General features: G+C 30.4%; 4 protein-coding genes and 1 non-coding gene across 6 annotated transcripts; all 5 read left to right on the top strand.

Annotated features, from left to right (window-relative positions):
- Nucleotides 1-3,112: 3,112 nt before the first annotated feature.
- Nucleotides 3,113-7,790, top strand: LOC103495338 (probable pectin methylesterase CGR3). 2 transcript variants are annotated; one of them, XM_008456850.3, is made up of 7 exons: nucleotides 3,113-3,389; nucleotides 4,259-4,392; nucleotides 4,567-4,606; nucleotides 5,417-5,458; nucleotides 6,000-6,374; nucleotides 6,931-6,986; nucleotides 7,341-7,790. In XM_008456850.3, exons 2-7 carry the CDS (start codon nucleotides 4,273-4,275, stop codon nucleotides 7,491-7,493), a joined length of 786 nt encoding a protein of 261 aa, XP_008455072.1. In that variant the 5' UTR covers nucleotides 3,113-3,389; nucleotides 4,259-4,272; the 3' UTR covers nucleotides 7,494-7,790. The 2 variants fall into 2 exon arrangements, with proteins under 2 accessions (XP_008455072.1, XP_008455073.1); XM_008456851.3 differs by having other exon boundaries at nucleotides 3,228-3,389; nucleotides 4,243-4,392.
- A 3,930-nt stretch (nucleotides 7,791-11,720) lies between these two features.
- Nucleotides 11,721-12,276, top strand: LOC103495337 (basic form of pathogenesis-related protein 1-like). The gene has a single exon (XM_008456849.3). It carries the CDS (start codon nucleotides 11,740-11,742, stop codon nucleotides 12,223-12,225), a length of 486 nt encoding a protein of 161 aa, XP_008455071.2. The 5' UTR covers nucleotides 11,721-11,739; the 3' UTR covers nucleotides 12,226-12,276.
- Nucleotides 12,277-12,986: 710 nt separating this feature from the next.
- On the top strand, nucleotides 12,987-13,059 carry TRNAA-UGC (transfer RNA alanine (anticodon UGC)). Its single transcript has one exon. It is a non-coding gene; the product is annotated as a tRNA-Ala (tRNA).
- Nucleotides 13,060-14,109: 1,050 nt separating this feature from the next.
- LOC103495335 (basic form of pathogenesis-related protein 1-like) lies at nucleotides 14,110-14,607 on the top strand. The gene has a single exon (XM_008456848.3). The coding sequence runs from the start codon at nucleotides 14,110-14,112 to the stop codon at nucleotides 14,605-14,607; it is 498 nt and encodes a 165-aa protein (XP_008455070.2).
- A 1,498-nt stretch (nucleotides 14,608-16,105) lies between these two features.
- On the top strand, nucleotides 16,106-16,816 carry LOC103495334 (basic form of pathogenesis-related protein 1-like). The gene has a single exon (XM_008456847.3). It carries the CDS (start codon nucleotides 16,256-16,258, stop codon nucleotides 16,751-16,753), a length of 498 nt encoding a protein of 165 aa, XP_008455069.1. The 5' UTR covers nucleotides 16,106-16,255; the 3' UTR covers nucleotides 16,754-16,816.
- The last annotated feature ends 3,586 nt before the right edge of the window (nucleotides 16,817-20,402 follow it).

Here is a 20,402-nt window from a genome sequence, read left to right as displayed (position 1 = left end):
ATAAATTTCGCATTTGTTAGAGAAGAGAAACATTATATATAAGGAAGAGAATAACTATATCTTTAATGGTATGAGATATTCTTAAATTAGTATCTATGACTAAAATAGATAATATCGTATCATTTTGTATATAAATATTTATAGGATTCGTACTATCCCTACCAGATTTGAACTTTAGTGTATCGAGCAATGAGTTATGCTTAAAGAATTAATTTTATGTATAACTTTATGTTTAGTTAAGTTTTTCTAACATGTGTAAAAGTGTATAGCTATAAGAGTTGTACTCGAGTTTACATAGTCCTCTAAGGTTAAACTCCTTATTGATAATATTAGAGAAAGATCGTAAGTATCTAAGTGAAGGATAACTACGATTGTAAGTATATTTTAGGGTTTTGGCCTGCAAATTGAATTTAATTACACCCCGAAATTTGGAAATTTCCAAAGTCTTAGAGGTTCGTTTGGAGTCCACTTGAGATCCCGAGGTGTGAATTCAAGGCAAGATCAAAGGAATACAACGAAGGAAATTGCTTTGAGAGTACTTTTTCCTCTTCTCGTTATTTTTTCTTATAGTTGTTGTAATGTCGTACGAAAATATGATTGATTTCGTTATTTAGTTAACTTTGATCGTTTGCAATCATCCCTTTCAAAATTAACTACATAAAATCATATCAAATCATTATTGAACATGTCCAATCGAGTTTCTATTTGTGTAACTATTAGTAATAGTAGTTAACATCACATATCAAAATTCACACATCATCAATAGTCATTTTTAAAACGTTAGACACTACACATGTGTATAGACCTTTTGAAACTTACAAGGTCCCAAATATTATTACTATACTACTACATTTCATCAATCGTCTTATTGATTTGTAGCAGTGTAACAATCTTTTTATGTATACTTCGTAATTCTTTCTATCCTAATTATAGACTAGAGAAAGATTTGCTTTTAAGTAAGCAGAGATTGAATCTTGATTTTGAATAGATACTTAATTTGTGAGAAGTCTTCGATCACTCGATCAAAATATCAACTTTGTTTATATGTTTAGTTGACAAATGATTATTTACATGCTCACATCAATTATTTATCATTCATCTATCCTTTTTTTGGAAAAATCAAATCAATCAAACTTACCAATTTTTTTGGTTAATCATATTGACTATGACTATTATTAATTATATATCAATTATGGTTTCCATTTTGTAAAATATACCCTCAAATTTGGACCCTACCATAATAAAATATTGTTTGTTCAATTATATAGTTTTGGATGATTGGATTTGATATCATGTTTGAAGATAAAATAATAATAAACAAAAATAGACATTTTCAAAAAAATTTCTCCATATTTCTAACCCTAATTGTTAAATAAATTTAATTACTTTAACAAATTGTAAACCAAACATTTAAAATGATGTTATAAACATTATTTTCCAAAATCACTCTAAAACATATAAAAAAATAATCATTTCGCCCATATCAATTATCCAGATCTTCTTGTTTTCATCTCATTTGAAGTTGGTTTGCATCCAAAAATCTGGAGAAACTGTAACTCAAATTCTTTGAGCCTTCGATTTTGATACGCTCAATCGCTATTTACTCGTTTGAACTCTTAAATCACTGTCAATACCTCGATGTAGGTTCGGGATAATCCTTTATTCCACAGTCTGTTAATTAGTTCGCCACAAAAATTAAATTTTTATCGAAAATTTCATTCCTAATTTAATAAAATAATTATAAAATTAGAAGGATGAAAGATGTTACAATGTGATGTTAATTTTATAAATGATGATATCATCATGAAATGGTCGTCGACCTAATTATAGAGGAAACCTTTCGGGAAAGAATTTTTTCTACATATATATAATATTCATCTTGGTCGAGGATGCATGTCTTAATATAATTATCTACCGTTTAATTTTGTATTGCACTTGATATAAGTATTTCGTCATATAATACTTGATTTTGACAATAAAATTGGTTTCATAACATTAAAATCTTGTCGGCATGTAAACATTTTCATAGATACAACATCAACGTATAAAATATATATCAACACGAATTAAAATGTATAAAATATTCATATACCCATTATTTTATTTTATTACTATTTCCATAGAATTTTATTCTAATTGAGACCTCAGAATTTATGTGGCTAAAAAAAATATGAAAATTTCAACCATTTGCCTCCACATCAACACTACAAATGATAAAATTGTCCTACCAATATGGTTATTATTTGTTCATATCAACCCTAATAAATAATTCATATAATCACTTAGAAAATATTTAAATTCTAGACATTTTATGAAATTATTGTTGTGAATTGCTTGATGATAAATTGTTTATGGGCCCAATAATAGCTGAGCCAGGCCCAAAAATAGTTGAGTATATGATGGATAAAAAAACACAATTTTTATTGGTAAAAACTTTATTCTAATTTTGTCCCTAAAGTATTCTTTATAATTTAGTGACTTAGCTCTTAATTAGTAAATTACAAAATTGATTATCAATGAAATTATAACACTAATAGTAGGTGTATTCAAAATACATGTAAATAAAACAGCTATACCAATGGAATGTAGAATATATTACAATAAAAAATGAATAGATTCGAGTAGAAAAGAATAAACGAAGCTGTAAAGTCAAAGATTAAAATAAATCGATTGTAGAGGTTAAATAAGAAGAAAATACGTCAAAAGTCACTCTTTTCTTTGAAGATTGAAATGTATTTTTTGTGGTGGTATATCTCTACTTTCTTTGAAGTTCATAGATAGAAACATTCTTCAAAATAAACCTAATTCAATATACGAAAAAGTTGGTCTTAAAATCAACTGGCTCCCATATATTGTAATAAAAATTAAAAATATATAAATGCCGCATGTTATACAATAATACCTTTGTAAATGTTCCTAAAGTAGAAACATAATAAAGTTTTGGATGATTCGTTGAAATCTAAACAAAGATAAGATATAAAAAACGTGGTACAAGTGTATTAAAATTAGTCGAGATGTGCATAAGCTAGTCTGAATATAGAGGGGACATAGTAACTTAACAAAATTAGTTTAACAATTTGCATCCTAGTAATGGACATCATTATTTAAAAACTAAACATATATGAATTCTAAAAATAAATCTCCAAGAAATGTATTATGGAAATGTTTTAATTGCCTTTTTTTTTGTGATTGTTATGTTTATTATTATTATTTTTTACAAAAGAAATAAACTTTTCAAGATTTTTCAGTGAAGACTGAGAGAGAGTCTTGATGACAGACACCTCTCTAGCTTCTCCTCCGCTTTGAGAGTGAAGCGGGCGAAATCCAGATCTGAAACCACCTTCAAGATCTGAATCTCCTCCGTATCCTATCATTTCTAAGGAGCTTCAGTAAGCTTTTGTTTTTCCTAAATTCTTGTTCATTTCCCATTCTCAATTCACTTTATCTCTCCTAATTTTCATTTCTTTGACTTCGATTGTGTGAAATTTGCCGTTTTTATGATATCTGATTCCTTTTTCTTGAAACCCATTTGATATTTTATGCTAATAGTGTGTGTGTTTTGGTTTTTGGTTGTATTCTGATTTGGGTTTTTTCGAGAATTGATTGTCCTGCGTGAAGGTTGGAACTTTTTGCCCTTTCTTTTTTGGGCTGTTCTTGGTTTACTTTTCATCTGCTTAATGATTTAAGTTATATAATCGGTGAGTAGCTCTTGAGCCAAGTCAATTAGATTCCGTATGTAAATTAGTTAATTAGCCGTTTGGCATTTAAGGATTTAATTGATTTTGATCATTTAATGTCAATTTTTGAAATGAGTAATGGATTCTTGGCTCAATATAATATGTTGCCTAAGGTGGTTTCTACTTTATTAGGTTGGAATTGTTTCTCAACATTTATTGGTTTTTTCCAGTTCTTGTGAATTTGCATTGTTGGTAAAAAGAATCTTGAATTTCGAGAGAAGTTGACAATGCTTAGAGACAAAATAACATCTTGCAAGATGCTGAAATTTTTTTAGCAAGTTTGACTGCACCGAGTTTTTTTGTTAAGTAGCTAAGATGTAGTGGGCACTGCAAATTTATGAATTTTACTTGTCGACTTGTGTGAGCCATTTCATTGTTACTACAAGAAAATTAGACAACTATGTCCGTCAACCGTTGCCTCTTTTTCTGTTTTGGAGTTTTGACATAAATTGGTGCCCTAGCGAAAACATCTTACTTGGAAATAGTGTTGTTATTGTTGATAAAGAAGTGTGGCTTTGCAGATTTTCACAAAATCATGTCAAGGAGGCCAGGAAATCCTTCTCGGCGTCTTGTTGATGGTGGGAGTCTTCCGTTTGTTGGAACAATACATTCTAAGACACGGTCATCACCTTTACTAACCATAGGGCTTGTTGTGGTACTTTTCCTTACTCCTCTCCTTTCCCTTTTCAGGAACAGTGGTTACATTTTGTTGTTGTGGGGGAAGGGTGGTCAAATGAGGGTCAAATGACTGAATAAATGTTACCTCCTTAACTTTTGGGAATAGTACTATTAGCCACTAATTTTAATTTGCTATGGTTAAAAATTTCAGGGTGCTATGCTTCTTGTTGGATTTTGCTACCGTCAAGCAGGTCTTTATTTTATCTCTTATCTTGACTTACTGTTAATTAATTCTCTTTCCATCATCAATATGCTTGTTTCTTTCTGTTAGGATGCTGTCTCTGCATTCACTTTAAATGAATTTTATGTCCACAGAATCACAGTCACTGAATTTTAGTATTGCAACACATGGACAGCTCCTCGTCCTTATATTCTCCTCATTCTATTTTGGTCACACTCTCTGCTGGAAATGCTCTCTCAATTGACTAAGTACTGTCTGAGAATTAGTCAGAGTCACTGATTTGGTCAAGTAGAGATTTACACCTTAGGCATAGTAGTCTGACTGCCACTTTCATAAGTGCCCTACTGCATTGCCCCCTTTTTTCAAAATTCAGGCTCCTATTCTACCCGGTCTCTTTAAATTTGAGCATGGACTGTGATATTGGAGAAACAGTTTCTTTTTGATAGACCCTGCCCATAACTTATCACTCAAGTGCTCTGATTATCTTGTAGCAGCTGGTCTCTAACAATGCTTGCTTTAGATAGTTGGTAAAGAGACATATCAATAGCTCTAGCTGAACTTGTACAAATTCATAATGGATATCTCCTACTAGCAAAACTATGTGAAACTGGTAGCTGAGAAGTAAGAAAAAGAGTGAGGGCATGTTTTTGTGATCGTGAACAAATCTGTCGACTATGCTGATATTCTTTTATTAGTTTTTGTTGATGTTGATTATTGAAAATTGTTCGGTTACTGATGGCTTGTGAATCCGTGATGCTCCCTCTTTTCTTAATGTAATAACTGTATATGTTTGCTTATTCATTGTTGATTTGCATGACAGGTGGATCAAGAAACAATTTAGAGGCTGTGAGTAGAGTTGAAGGTGAATATATTTTACTTTTTATGTATTCTTGAGTAAAAGCATAGTTTCACCAGAACTCAAGCCTGAAATACAATTGATATTGAAGTGGAGGTATTATAATTTGTCATTATTTCTTCTCCTTCCTTTACCTTCAGGCATTAAACTAGTCAACATGATCTGACCACTGCGTGTTCAGACTATATTACTTAACATTTTCTATCTTTATCTGCATGCATGGGCTGGGTTTAATGGGTAAAGTCCACTTAATTTGTCCAAATGGTTAATAGAACATAGTGCCTTGGGCTCTTGGGTTATATTTGATGCATCCTTAATGTGCCAAAGGCATTAAAAACTGTGGAAGAGAATTAATGATTGTTTTATCTTATTCAGAGAATCAGATCGATTTATTTTTGTTAATTAGTACCATCTATAGTAATTGTAAAAGGCACTTTTTCCCCAATCAAGTACCATAGTTGTTGCATCATATATCTTATTTGAAGATCTCAAGCATATATATATATATATATATATATATATATATATATATATATCATGTACGTAGGTAGTACATCGTGCACTGTAGAAGTCCAACGAGCGATTCCCATTCTAAAGAAAGCATATGGAGATAGCATGCATAAAGTATTGCATGTAGGCCCTGATACTTGCTCAGTGGTGTCTAAATTGTTAAAAGAAGAGGATACAGAAGCATGGGGTGTGGAGCCCTATGACTTAGATGATGTTGGTGCCAGTTGCAAAAGCCTTGTGCGGAAGGGTATTGTGCGTGCTGCTGATATTAAGTTTCCCCTTCCATATAGAGCAAAGTCGTTCTCTCTTGTCATTGTTTCAGATGCATTGGACTACTTGTCACCCAGATACCTTAACAGAACTCTTCCAGAACTGGCAAGGGTCTCCATTGATGGTGTTGTTATATTTGCCGGTAAACCACTGTTCATAAAGTTTGCCCATTTGAAATTTTAATCTTTTTCTATACACCTAATCTTGTTAGATGAGGGGGAACCGGAACACATTTTGTTTTATGCGTCTATATGGATAGCCCAAGTTACATTTTCTGTGGTTTTCCTTTATCTAATTTATAATCCTCTCTTTCACTCTGTGATAGAATTGCATAACAGGTAAAAACTCACTGGAGCAATTGTTAAATAGTCTTACATAGTTTTTTTCTCGATCACTGTATAGTGATCTGTGTTCTTCATTCTGTGTATATTCTGATACTTTCCCTTTACGATTTTGCAACTCGTGGTACATGAATTAATTTTGATGGATAAACTTCGACATTTTCTAATAAATCTCAAGTTGTCCTTTTTTGTCCTTTGATTGTATTAAAGTTATTAACTGTTCTCTCGTAAGTCCTAATGACAAAGAACACTTCTGATTGTTCCCATCACTTTTTGGTCTAAATTCATCTATTTACTTTGATTAGTCTAGATTGATTGATTTTATATCTCTCCTTTCAATGCTGTTTCAATTTGCAGGTTATCCAGGTCGGCAAAAGGCTAAAGATTCAGAACTACCCAAATTTGGACGTCCAGTAAGTACCTTCTTTTACTCTAGAAAGGTAGTTAGCAATAATAGTAATTGAATCGAAAGAGACTGGATGAATAGAATACGGAGCTTTCTAGAATTTAGTTATAGCTTGGAGACATTCTTTGGGCAGTTTGATGACTAGACTGGCCACGGATTGTAACCAATAGGGCTACTTTTGTGTCGGTCTTACAATTGATCTACAAATAGAAGAACCATCATGTGTGAACATGCGATGTATATGAACATACAAAATTGATTCATTGCTTCCTTGTTGTATTTCGAGCCTATTTTCCAAGCAGTAAAACAATCAAGATGAGATAGATCATAACACTGAGATAAATATTTGCTTGTCATGAAGGCGAAATTGCGAAGCTCGTCATGGTGGATAAGGTATTTCGTTCAGACAAGTTTAGATGAGAATGAAGCAGTGGTAAAGAAGTTTGATCAAGCAGCAACTAAGAGGTCCTACAGACCAGCATGTCAAGTTTTCCACCTCAAATCATACTCTTGAGAATCTCAAAGCTCAAAACTGTATTTCCTCTCAACATATTTTCAAACTTGCTTTTGTTTTTGCACAAAGTGCTTAGATGTCATTTCTCTCTTTTTCCTCTTCCCTTGCCCTCTTAAAAAGTTACATGGAAACTGAAGAGCTCTGCGATATGTTTAGATTGTCTTATATTAGCTGCCATTGTCAGTTCAGCAAGTTGCTATAGGTAAGAATAGAAACATTTCTCTCAAGTGTTGCACTTGTTTGTATCTTTGGTATATTATGATAATTACATGGCACAAGAATTGTGTTTTTTTTTCATGATTAATATGTATGATCTCTTTGGATTATATTTAGGATTTATGATTCGAAAATATTTTAATTCGTTGCTAAAGGTGAGGTTTTAGTAACGTCCATGCGTCAGTAAAAGTGACGATTAGCAGCACACTAAGAATGCGCTACTAAAACCAATTTTCACAACTTAAGTAAGTGTTAGGAATTTACTGTAAAACTATATGTTTATTTGTTGAGTTTACACCCTAGGAAAGTATTAGGAATTTTGAAAAATATATGCATGTAATTGAATAATAGTGGAAAAAAAAGTGAACAAAGAAACAATAAAAATAACCAAAAAAAAAAAAAAAACCCATAAAAATGCATGCCTTTTTTAGTTTATAAAAAACTAAAATCTCAACTATAAGCTTTACGAACCGGGTACCAATTCACTCGCACCCGATAGTCTCACGAGTATAGTTATGATTTTTAAAAATGGATAGACGTATACTAAACATAAAAGTGAGTGTTTATGGTTCCATTAGGTTTAACAGTTATATATATAAATCTTAATAGGTCAATTGAAGTTCTGAATACATCAAACGTCTATTGAACGTAAAATCAAAAGTTCAAAGCTCCTAAACGAACAATTTGTAATAATTCAAGAATCAAACAAGTTACCAAAATCATAAAATGGAAGAACTAAAACCCCTTATGGAAAAGATAATTGAATTAAACCTTACTTGAGATTATAAAAGTCTAAATTAGGTGCACTCATCAATTTCTATTATTTTGGAAACTACAATTTTCTTCATTATATTGATCATATTGTAGCCTTGAAAGTAAGCACATATGCATGGCCACCCACCAACATAACTTTTTTTTTTTTTTTTACCTCCTTAATTTGTGGTCAATTTGTTTATTATCCCTCCCTCTTCATCACCATTTTCTTCATACCATAATTCAACATTATTGTCACACCTCTATAATACATACATATATATATTTGTTTATATTCTTTAAAGTAAACTTAATTATGGTAATTTTCTTTAAAACTATTCTTATCTTTTGGTTGTGTCAAGTTTTTGTCTTTTCATTTTGATAATTTATTTCAAAACACAATTTAAATAGTCTATAAAGTCGAAAAACGACTTTATTTGAATTTTGAAAGACAATAATGAATGATGTTTTCTAACGTACAATGTTTTATTATATTTATATGTAATTCTTATTCAAATTTTTAGATATATTGATATTGACATACAAATGTTTTGAAGATACATTATAAGATCGCCGACTTGGTTGGATTGTTGAGAACAAAGTTTCTTGTTCAAGCAATGTATGGAGAAACATCAATAATATTTTTATAGCTAGTTTGAAAGTTTGAATCTTCATCTTCCACTTATAATGCTATATTTTGTTAAATGGAACAAAATTTCTTCCTTAATTTTAGATGGGTTGCTATTAGTTTTTCCAAAAAAAAAACCAAATCTAATGCTATCTCTGGTCCCTGCTATAAATAATATTTTAGTACTTTGTTCAGTCTTAAGCTTCTTTCCGAAGTCCTAAATCTCCGACTTCCGCTGTTTCTCTTAAAAAAAATGTTATCTATATTTAATTGATGATTCTTAATCTATTCCCTTGATGTAGGGTCAAGTAATTTAGTTAATCCAACAAATATATATAATTTTCCTCTTTAAACTACAATTTAGGAATATATATATCTCTCCATTTTCCTCTTTAAACTATATATCTCTTGACAACCGTCGTTGATCAACCTCTTAACACTATTTTCGACAATCATTGATGATACTACCGACTAACTCAGACACTCAACAAATCCGATTATGGTAATTATTTGAATTTAATAAAAACAGAAGTTTTAATATATAATAAATCAAACCAAATTTTACACATTTTATTTTATTTTAAGGAGTTTTATCAAAAGTTTTTAAATGAAATAAATTTTTAAAAGGTTTTTCTTTCTCTCTAAGTCATTGGTTAATTTGCCCTAAATTGTCAAACTTAATGGTGTATATTATTTCTCTTTCCCCCCCTTAAATTCTTCCAAAAACATTATCTTTTTCATGTTCAAATAATTTGCTTCTTGCATACTCCATACAATTTGGGAATATATATATATATATATATATATATATATTATACACACATATATATTGTCTTTATTTGTTGGTGATCATGAGAAAATCTTTGATTCTCAAAATTACTATAAGAAAACTACAATAGCCATAGCTTGCATGCAACAATAGTTATATCTATTTATTTAGATCAAAGAAGAATAAAATAATCAAACCCTATATTTCCAATTAAACTATATTAACCATGCTTAGCTTAGTCTAATACAAGCCACCCTAGCCTTTTTTATTTATTTATTTATTTATTTATTTTTATTTTAAGAAAAGAAAGGTTATATAAAATAATAAAATAGTAGATGAAATTAATTTATAGGGAAAGTTCAAAAATCATAAACAACTTGTTAAATACATTCTTCAAACAAAAGACAAATTTTGAGTTACTATTTGTAATTCTTTTTAAAAAGTAAAAGTGTATGTATCCATACCTCAACTAGATTTACATATCTTTAACATTCTCAAATCATATTTTATTAATAGGAAAACTGTATAAACTGTATTAATAGATGAAAAGTACATAGATCAAAGAGTTCAATGACGATTTGAACGATCAAATTATAAAAGGAAAAAGAAAGAGAGATGTGTTGAGAAAGCATGTTGTCAAGTTGAGAAAGGTCAATAAGAAAAAAAAAGAAGAAGATAAGGAAAGAGACAGACACACACTCTCACATGGGGCAAACACAGAAGCACTATTGAGAGAATGACTTTTGATCAGTTCATTAAATATTAAACAAAACATTTTGAAAAAGTCTAGAGACTGTTAGTTATTTATAGCCATGTGAGCCAATCACGATAGCTTTTTGTTTTTCCATAATTTAAAGCTATGTTTGCGCCACATTTTTGGGTCACAGTACTTACTTTTCATATTTTACCAATTACTATACCTCTCTAAATATGTTAGTTATATAAGTCTCCCCCACTTGCTTAATTATATTCAACAACAACAATATATAATAATCCTCATTTTGAGAATAATTGTATATGAGACTATGAAAAACTAAAATTCTACGTTTGTTAGGGTTAGATCATCTTTTCTAAGAGTATAAGGTTTAATCGGTCGTTAGTATCATAGTTGAATTTAGGTCTCCATTCGTAATATGATCATTCGTTTGTTATTTTCTTTGATTTGATTTTGTTTTGTTATCTATAGAAAAGTGAAGTAAGTGACTTTTGTTTGTGGAATTTAGCCAATAATTCAATAATATTTCGTTAGAATGAAAACCATATCAATGAGATGGTAAGATAATAAGCATAATTTTATAAAATTAATAAAGATGATTATCAAACGAAACCTTAATTAATTATCATATAATTTTCTAAGATCTAAGATGAGTGAAAGGTCAAAGCTTCAACCTAGAAAATATATATACCTCAACAACCTTAATATATATTGCTCATATTAACCTTATGTTTGTGACCTAAAGTGTAGAGAATCAAATAATCTTACTTCCATAAAAACTGAAAAAAGAATGAAAAGCTTATGAGTTATAGGTATACTTTACCCACTCGAACTATTTTATGAATCAATATATACATATATAAAGCAGTATATATTTAAACAGTCTATATGGTTGTTTTTTTATAGCATCTATCTCTCCCCAAATTAATAAACACATCAATTTCAACATTAAAAAACGGCTAAAAAAGAGACATTTTCAAATACAGCAACATAAAACAATCATTTGATGGATCACCTTTTCTCATGCACTTGTATCTTTTCTTTAGTTCTACTAGGAGGAAAAAAAAAAAAGAATTACAAGACTCTCTTCCTCTCTATAAATAGAATGCTCCAAAAATAACAACACAAGAGTTGTATCAAGAAAAGAAAAGGGACATCAAAAGATATGCCATTGCCCAAGCTTCTTCTGATCTCCTTCATGATGATGGGGCTGATAACCCTAGCCCCCATCACCCTTGCTCAAAACTCCCACCAAGACTTCGTCAATGCCCACAATGCCGCCCGAGCAAAGGTCGGCGTCGGGCCAGTCTCTTGGAACTACACCTTGGCTGCCTATGCCCAAACTTATGCCAACAAGAAGATTGGCACTTGTGAGATGCAACATTCCTATGGTCCTTATGGTGAGAATTTAGCCGAAGGGTATGGCGAGATGACGGCGGTGGAGGCTGTGAACTTCTGGGTGAGTGAAAAGAAGTATTACGACCATCATTCCAACCGGTGCATCGGGGACGAGTGTCGCCATTATACACAAGTAGTGTGGCGGGGCACCAAGCATGTGGGTTGTGCTAGAGTGAAATGTCACAACAATTGGATCTTTGTGATATGCAACTATGATCCTCCTGGCAATTACGTAGGCCAATTTCCTTACTGATATTATAAGATATTGAAAATTTGATGAATAACTCATTGTAATTCAAAGATAATGATATTATATTATGATCATTAGAAATATTTATTATGCATACGCTCATCATTTGGTCCTACCCATTTGTTTTTCTTTTTAATTATAACTACATTTTCTTCATCGAAAAACAACATTTATAGTGGTGAATTTTGAGTTTTGACCATATGATAAAAATTCGGTCTCTTGATTGTAATAATATTTTAAACAATATTAAATCGTTAACTATAAATCACCATTATCAACAACTTAATCATAATTTTTTCTTTAAACACAGCATCAACAGAATCCAAATCTTTGACTTAAGGTTTGATAATTAATACATAAAAAATTATGTGAGTTTAACCTTGATTTAACAAAAGTAAAAATACATAAGCATGCATGCATGCATGCATGCATACATACATATATATATATATATAATAGTAAAAGAAAGTTTGATAGAAAGTAGAAACCGAAAGGAGGGATTATATATTTATTTACTTTTAGATGGAAGTTACGTTGGATTACTAATGGAAGCCAAGAAAACACAAGTGGGTCTCTTTAAGAGTTCTAAACCAATATGTCTAATTAAAAAGTGAAAGTGAAAGTGTGACATATATATATATATATATATATATATATCATGGGATACAATGACAAATCCTCAAATGGAAGAGAGATTGTAGTTGTCTAATTAACACTAAATAGAATAATTGAGTACTTAACCTAACCATTTGAATCAACAAGAAGGGGATGTAGCTCAAATGGTAGAGCGCTCGCTTTGCATGCGAGAGGTACAGGGTTCGATACCCTGCATCTCCAATTAACTTCTTTTTAATAATTTTAATTTTAAGTTCTTTTAACTTTTGGGTTCAGTCGATCGCCATGTTTTAAAATATATAAGTTTTTTTAAATTTCGAGTTTAAAATATATATTATCTTTAAGATTTGAGTTTTAAATTTTTTTAAGTTTCAAGTTCGGTTTTTGTATGATCCCCATGTTTTGAAATATATATTATCTTTGAAATTTGAATTTTAAGTTTTTTCAAGTTTCGAATTTAAAATATATTATCTTTGAGATTTGAGTTTTAAATTCTTTAAAGTTTCGAGTTTTGTTTTTATATGATCGTCATGTTTTAAAATATATATTATCTTTGAGATTAATTTGAGTTTTAATTTGTCTTTTAGTTTTCTATATTTACATTTATAGTTAATTATTGTCTATTAATATAAAAGAATTACAATTAATTAAATTTTGTTACTTTTTAATATAATAGAAGTTAAATTTGAAATTTAATTATTAAATTTAAAATTCTACTTCATAATTATTTTAAAATAATGTAAATAGTGAGAGTGAGCATTATTAAACTTATAAATTTAAGTACATTAAATACAATGAACCGACGAGATTAGAGATGCTAAATAACACATTTTTTGTGCCATCGACAATATAAGTATAATTTGAAATTTTCTAAAGGAACTATATTAACACATATAGATGAACATCATATATATATGTTCTCTTTACAAAGTAAGCTAAAAATGAATTATTTTCAAATGAGTAGCAATTATATCATATGGAATAATAATATTCAATATCATATTGAAATCGTGTAAAATTGTTGACCATATCAACTTTTATTTTACGACATCCACACAATATTATGTTCAATTTACCAAAAATTCAGGGAGTTTCAATGTTTCTCCACTTTTGTCTCTTCATGGTATTTCCATCCCAACAAAACAACTTACTAAAATAGAACCACACACCCTTTGATGTTCTTCATATAAATACCCAAAACCAAAACACACATCTCCTTAATCAACTCAATTATACCAATATAATCCTTCAACTAACCTCTTCCTTTATAAGATGGCATCTACGACGTCTAAGTTTGTTTCTGCATTTTGTGTTGTTGGGCTATCCCTAATCTTAGCTCCAATATCTCCCACGATTGCAAAAAGCAGCCCCCAGGAATTCGTCGATGCCCATAATGCCATCCGTGCCAAGTATGGCGTCGGCCCGGTCACTTGGAACAAAACTTTGGCCAGTTATGCTGAAAACTATGCCAAAACTAGGGTTGCTACTTGCGAAATGGAGCATTCTATGGGACCTTACGGTGAAAACTTGGCCGAAGCATTTGAGAAGACAACAGCAGAATTGACAGTGAACTATTGGGCTACTGAGGATAAATTTTACGACCATAAATCAAACAAGTGTGTTGAGGAAGAGTGCGGCCATTTCCTTCAAGTCGTGTGGAAGGACACGACATCGATTGGTTGTGCAGAAGTTAAGTGCAACAACAACTATATTTTCACTATCTGTAACTATTATCCTCCAGGAGGGTATCCTGATCAACTTCCATACTGATCAAAATATGCAAATTAACAGCTGATTGCAAAATAACAGAGATCAAGGTCAAGGTGATCGGCCGATGAATCGAATTTTGTATCATTATTATTATCAACTCTACGATGTTATATAGGTTATGGTTTTTTTTTTCCTAATCTGTGATGCTACTTTGATGCATTGCTAACCTTTTTGTATGCAATATATACAAAATTATTGCTTGAATTATCGATCAATAATTTCAATTGAATTCTAATATGTTGTTAGTTTTTTAATCAAGCAAACCCACATAGTTTGAGTATCAAAAATTAGAATTATTAAGCTCATGATGTCAAAGTAAAGAAACTTCATTAAAATAATAGAAAAGCTTATAAGACCATTATTGTAACATCTTTGGACTATGGAAGATGAAATGGAAAACACAAGAGGGAGATATGGATGTATTAATGAGCTACTTTGATATCAAATTTATCACAGTTTTCCCATTTGTTAATTGAATTGAATATTATTGATCAACTATTATAAACCTATGATCGATAATGGAATGTACAATGATGAATAAATATTTAGAATGAAGAGAATATATCATGGAAGAAGTTAGATAGACTAATTGAAATTAAATTACAAATTTACATATAACACATCGTTCTAATGTGGGTTTTAATTTGAAATCATCTTGAAGTTCTCAAACTTTTCTAACACAACAACTTAGATGATCGAACACATGGTGGGTTAATAATATTGAGGTCGAGATATTAGATAACATAGAGTTTTTATTAATACATTAGTATATGAAATTGGACTATAATAATGTTGATAAAAACGATATGAATTATAGATCAGGTACAATAATGGACATGCGGTCGACGTCAAAGAACGTGTTTGATATCTGTTTTCAATAATTTCTTCTCTTTCAATATGAATACCCTCCCCATATCCTAAATAAACACAAACCAATCATTCCACAAACTTGTTCATTTTGGAAAAAGTACAAATGCATTGCATAGGTTACAAAAAAAAAAGTTTAAAAGTGATGAACCCTAATGATTTTCAACAAGTATTATGAACTAAAACAATAAATTTTAAATATAGAAATCAAAATAATATTTTAATTTTAAAAAAATTTGAATATCGTCCAATAGTTAAATTTATTGAGTTGGGTTGGTAATAACCATTTCTTAATTAATGTCCCCGTGAAAAAATGATGACCAATGATAAATATGTAATACTCAAGCCGTAACACAAGGCCCGATGAAAATGTATTTTTGAATAACTTTTTTACCCAACTCAACTCATATGGTTCAAATTGGATAGTTCGGATTGGGGTTGATGGGCTATCTGTTTTTGATTTTTTTGGAATATTGACCAAAATTAAAGATATCAATCCACACACACTATATATATTATTCTATCACTTAGTAATTTATATTGAAGGCATAAGAAATCATTGTTTCTTTAGTAAGTACCCCCACTATTATTAGACATCTCCTTTGTCTTCCAAAACAAACAACCCTAAAATGGAACTCTGCCCCATCTCTCCCTCTTTACATAAATACTCTACCTTAAGCCAAACCCCAAAACTGCATAAATCTTCACATCCCATATTAAATCAATAAGGGATTGTTTCAACTACTTAGCTCAGAGGACGAATAATCCATAATCTATAAATATGGGATTTGCCAACATTCTCTCCACCTTTTGTCTATTGGGGCTAACCCTAACCCTAGCTTCTACTGCCCCCATCTTGGCCAAAAGCTACCCTAAAAACTACGTTGATGCACACAACGCCATCCGTGCAGAAGTTGGCGTCGACCCTCTTCATTGGAACTCGACTTTGGCTGCTTATGCTCAAAATTACGCCAACACGAAGATCGCTACTTGTCAAATGGAGCACTCGGGAGGACCTTACGGCGAAAACCTAGCAGAGGGATACGAAGAGATGACAGCTGAGATGGCGGTGAGTCTCTGGGCTGACGAGAAGAAACATTACGACTACAACTCGAACACGTGCACGAATGACGCTAGCAATTGCCTCCATTATACACAGTTGGTATGGAGGAACACAAAATCTGTTGGGTGTGCAGAAGTGAAATGCCAAAACAATTGGGTGTTTTTGATATGCAGCTATTATCCTCCAGGCAACTATATAGGCCAACGTCCATATTAAACTTTTAGAAGGGTGAATTACAAGGCTACTTCTATATATATATATATATATAGATATATGGGGATTATATTTTTAATGTGAAAGATCAATGGTAGATGTTAGCTTTCTTGCTGCTTGGGCTAGCAGTTTGTAATGCAACATGAAAGTACTTTTTGAATCATAGTAATTTCAAGTATTATGTGTATTGTATTTTATAAAATTTTGTAAACTTTATGGATTATGTATGCATCAACTAATTTTTTTTCAAAAAAAAACTATGTAAGATGCATTTATTATTAAAAAAAGAACATTTTAAATATAGAAAATTTGCAAACTATTTATAAGCTATAACAAAAATTTTCATATTAGAGGCCCCTAGAGATAAAAGTCCAATGATAATATACAAAGAATAATAGAATTCTATTAGTGATGAGAAGAATTGTCAATATATCATTAACAGAGAGTTTGATAGAGTTTTTCAATGTCAGTTCGGCTTCACTATGGAACATTTGGCTTGAAAAGAACAATAGTTCTTTCAAAGGAAAAGATTCTTCTATCATTAATATTTGGGAAAACATTTGTGCTTTGAAAAGTTTTTGGTCCACTAAACATCCAGCTTTCTCCGGTTACAGCGCTAGCACTATAGCCATTAATCTGAACGCTTTCTAATTTTATTTGGACTTACCTCTAGCCCCTTTATCGGTATTTTGTATCCCTTGCTTTCCATTGTACTTTTCCTATATATTAATGAAGCGGGGATGATGAAAGTGCTAAAGGGTGTCTACCTAGTGGAGATGTCCGGATGCATCTACTGACCCAAAGTATCATTTTTAAGAAAAGGATAGAGTTTTTCAAATGTCAATATATATGTTAGATAGATAAATGCACGTAATAAATACTTTTCTAAAAAAAAATAAACGTATATTTTCACTCAATCTACTATTAAAATTAATGTTAACATATTAACGCTAAGTCCTTAATAATAAGTATACCAATGTTAACATACCATATACAGAGAATAATAGAAGTCTATCAATGATGGGAATTGTCAATATATCATTAACAGATAGTTTGATAGAGTTTTCAATGTCATTTCGGCTTCACTATGAAAGATTTGGCTTGAAAGGAATGATCATACTTTCATAGGAAAAGGTTCTTCTATCATTAATATTTGGAAAAACATTTGTGCTTTGACAAGTTTTTGGTCCACTAAACATCCAGCTTTCTCCAGTTACAGCGCTAACACTATAGCCATTAATCTTAATGCTTTGGGCTTACCTCTAACCCTTTGTCGGTATTTTGTATTCCTTGCTTCCCGTTGTACTTTTCCTATATATTAATGAAGCGGGGATGATGAGGGTGCTAAGAGATGTCCACCTAGTGGAGATGTCCGGGTGCACTTACTGATCCAAAATATCCTTTAAAAAAAAAGATAAAGTTTTTCAATGTCAATATATATGTTAGATAGATAAATGCACATAATAATTATTTTTTTTTTAAAAAAATAAACGTATATTTTTACTCGATCGAATTGTTTCTACTGTTACAATTTATGCTAACATATTAACGCTAAGTCCTTAATGATAAGTATACCAATCTCTTCTCGTCATAGATTAAAAAAATAATAATAATTTCACATATAGCTAACCAACAATATTTTAACAAAACTAAATTATATAATCATTTTTTGGACCGACTCCCTTGTATATATCACCTCAAGGAAAATCACTTACCAACTAACTCTTCCAAAATCAATATAAAACGATTTGAAACTACTCTAGCTAAAATTGCAAATTTATTTCATGTAAACCATATAGCAACAACATTGCATTGCTTCATTTGAAATTGTATGGAAACACCTTAAAAGTTGAATTAATTAAGAGGTAAAAATTGGAGACAAATCAGCATATAAACTAAAACCAAACGTACAAGTTAAGCAAATGGCAATATATGAATATTTTCTAAAAGAACAAGATACAATATTATATATATATATATATATATATATATATATATGAAAGTGATTGGGAGTCACATGTCCAAAGTACTATTTATTAACACCATGAATTGCTTCTCAATAATCTTTTTTCTTCTTAAAAAAACACAGTTGGTGTAAGTGATTCAACCCTTTAGCTTAAGGGTTTGTCAGTTTATGTGAGACATGTGAACCTATGACACCAACCCCCAACCTCTAATCTTTCTTCTTTCTTTTACTTTTGAAATGTGCTTAGTTTGATGAACAATTCCCCTCTCTTTATTAAATTACTTTACTTTCTTACCTTATCAATTGCTTTTCTATTTGCATTATTTCCTAATCGATTTAAAAAAAATGATCGTAAATGACAAAACTACCACTTAAAATATTTATATGCAAAATCTTAAATTTTATTGCACTTTTATGGACGTTGCCAAATATTATTTTATTAAAACGGTCACCAAATATAATTACCTTCGATTTCTATTTTGTATTTTAGAATTAAATTAAATATAACCATTACTACTAGTTAGCTTTTATTATTATTATTATTGTCTATCTTCTAATAATGTTTTTCAAAATCTACGTCAAGCTATAAAATTCTAAAATGTGATTCTTAATTTTTTTTGAGAAAAATGTGAAAATCATAGTTATAATTTAAAAAGAAAAAAAATATTGAGAACGTCTATTGGCTGATAGTGATAAAATTTAAAATTTTTCTATATTTTGTAATATTTTTAGCAATTTTTGTCATGTACCATACTTTACCTTCCCCTATTGCTTTGATAAATTTTTTTGGTTAATGTAGGAAAAATAATAAAGTGAAGGGGTTTGGTTCTAGATTAAAAAATCAACTAATGTATTTTTCTTTTAAATATACAAAACTATAAAATTTAATCATGAAAAACTCAACAAATAAACACAAAAATAAAAATATTTAGATGCTAAAGAGAATGTCCACCTAATGAAAATGTTCAGATGCAGTTATTCAACAATAAAAATAACTTGATATCGTGTATTGTTGGTGTTATCTTCTCCTTCAGAAAAGGATGGGTGGGGTTTTTTTTTTCTTGAATAAACACATCCTCATATAAAATACACATGTGAACCTTTTTTTTTCTTCCTAAAAAATTCAAAAGAAATGCATGTGAACTTAACAAGTGATGTATGTATGCCCATCTTTCGTTTAGTGTATATATGCAAATAAAATATTGTCTTCATTACTGTCCACTGATTTGTTATATCATGGAAAATCTCTCTGCCATTAATTATATCAAATTTTGAAAATGATTAAATCCTCATAACTAACTCAAATGTTTATATATTTCATTAGTTAAAATGTTCATATATGCTTCCCATGTACTAAAATAAAAACTATAGATTATATATTCATATGCATATACATAGGTTATAATGGGCTAGTATTTCATAAAACCATAGAAATTTGATGGCAAGAAAAGAAAAAAACAGACACTATTAATGATGGGAGGAGGGAGAATTCTATACCCAATAAAGAGGCAATTTTTATCAACAAAAGCAAAGTCAGATGACACATGTGTTTGGCCCATATATCTACATAATGTGCCATTATTTGATTGAAAAAGGATGCAACAAACAATAGAAAAATTCCCTTTAAACAATTCCCCAACTACAAATGCAAACCACTAACCCCCACCATCTCTTTCTCCTCTATAA

The sequence above is a fragment of the Cucumis melo genome, chromosome 1 (assembly GCF_025177605.1).
Source record: "Cucumis melo cultivar AY chromosome 1, USDA_Cmelo_AY_1.0, whole genome shotgun sequence".
Classification (NCBI taxonomy): domain Eukaryota; kingdom Viridiplantae; phylum Streptophyta; class Magnoliopsida; order Cucurbitales; family Cucurbitaceae; genus Cucumis; species Cucumis melo.
Note: the sequence above shows the minus strand (reverse complement) of the source record. Positions and strands in the feature narration are given on the sequence as shown.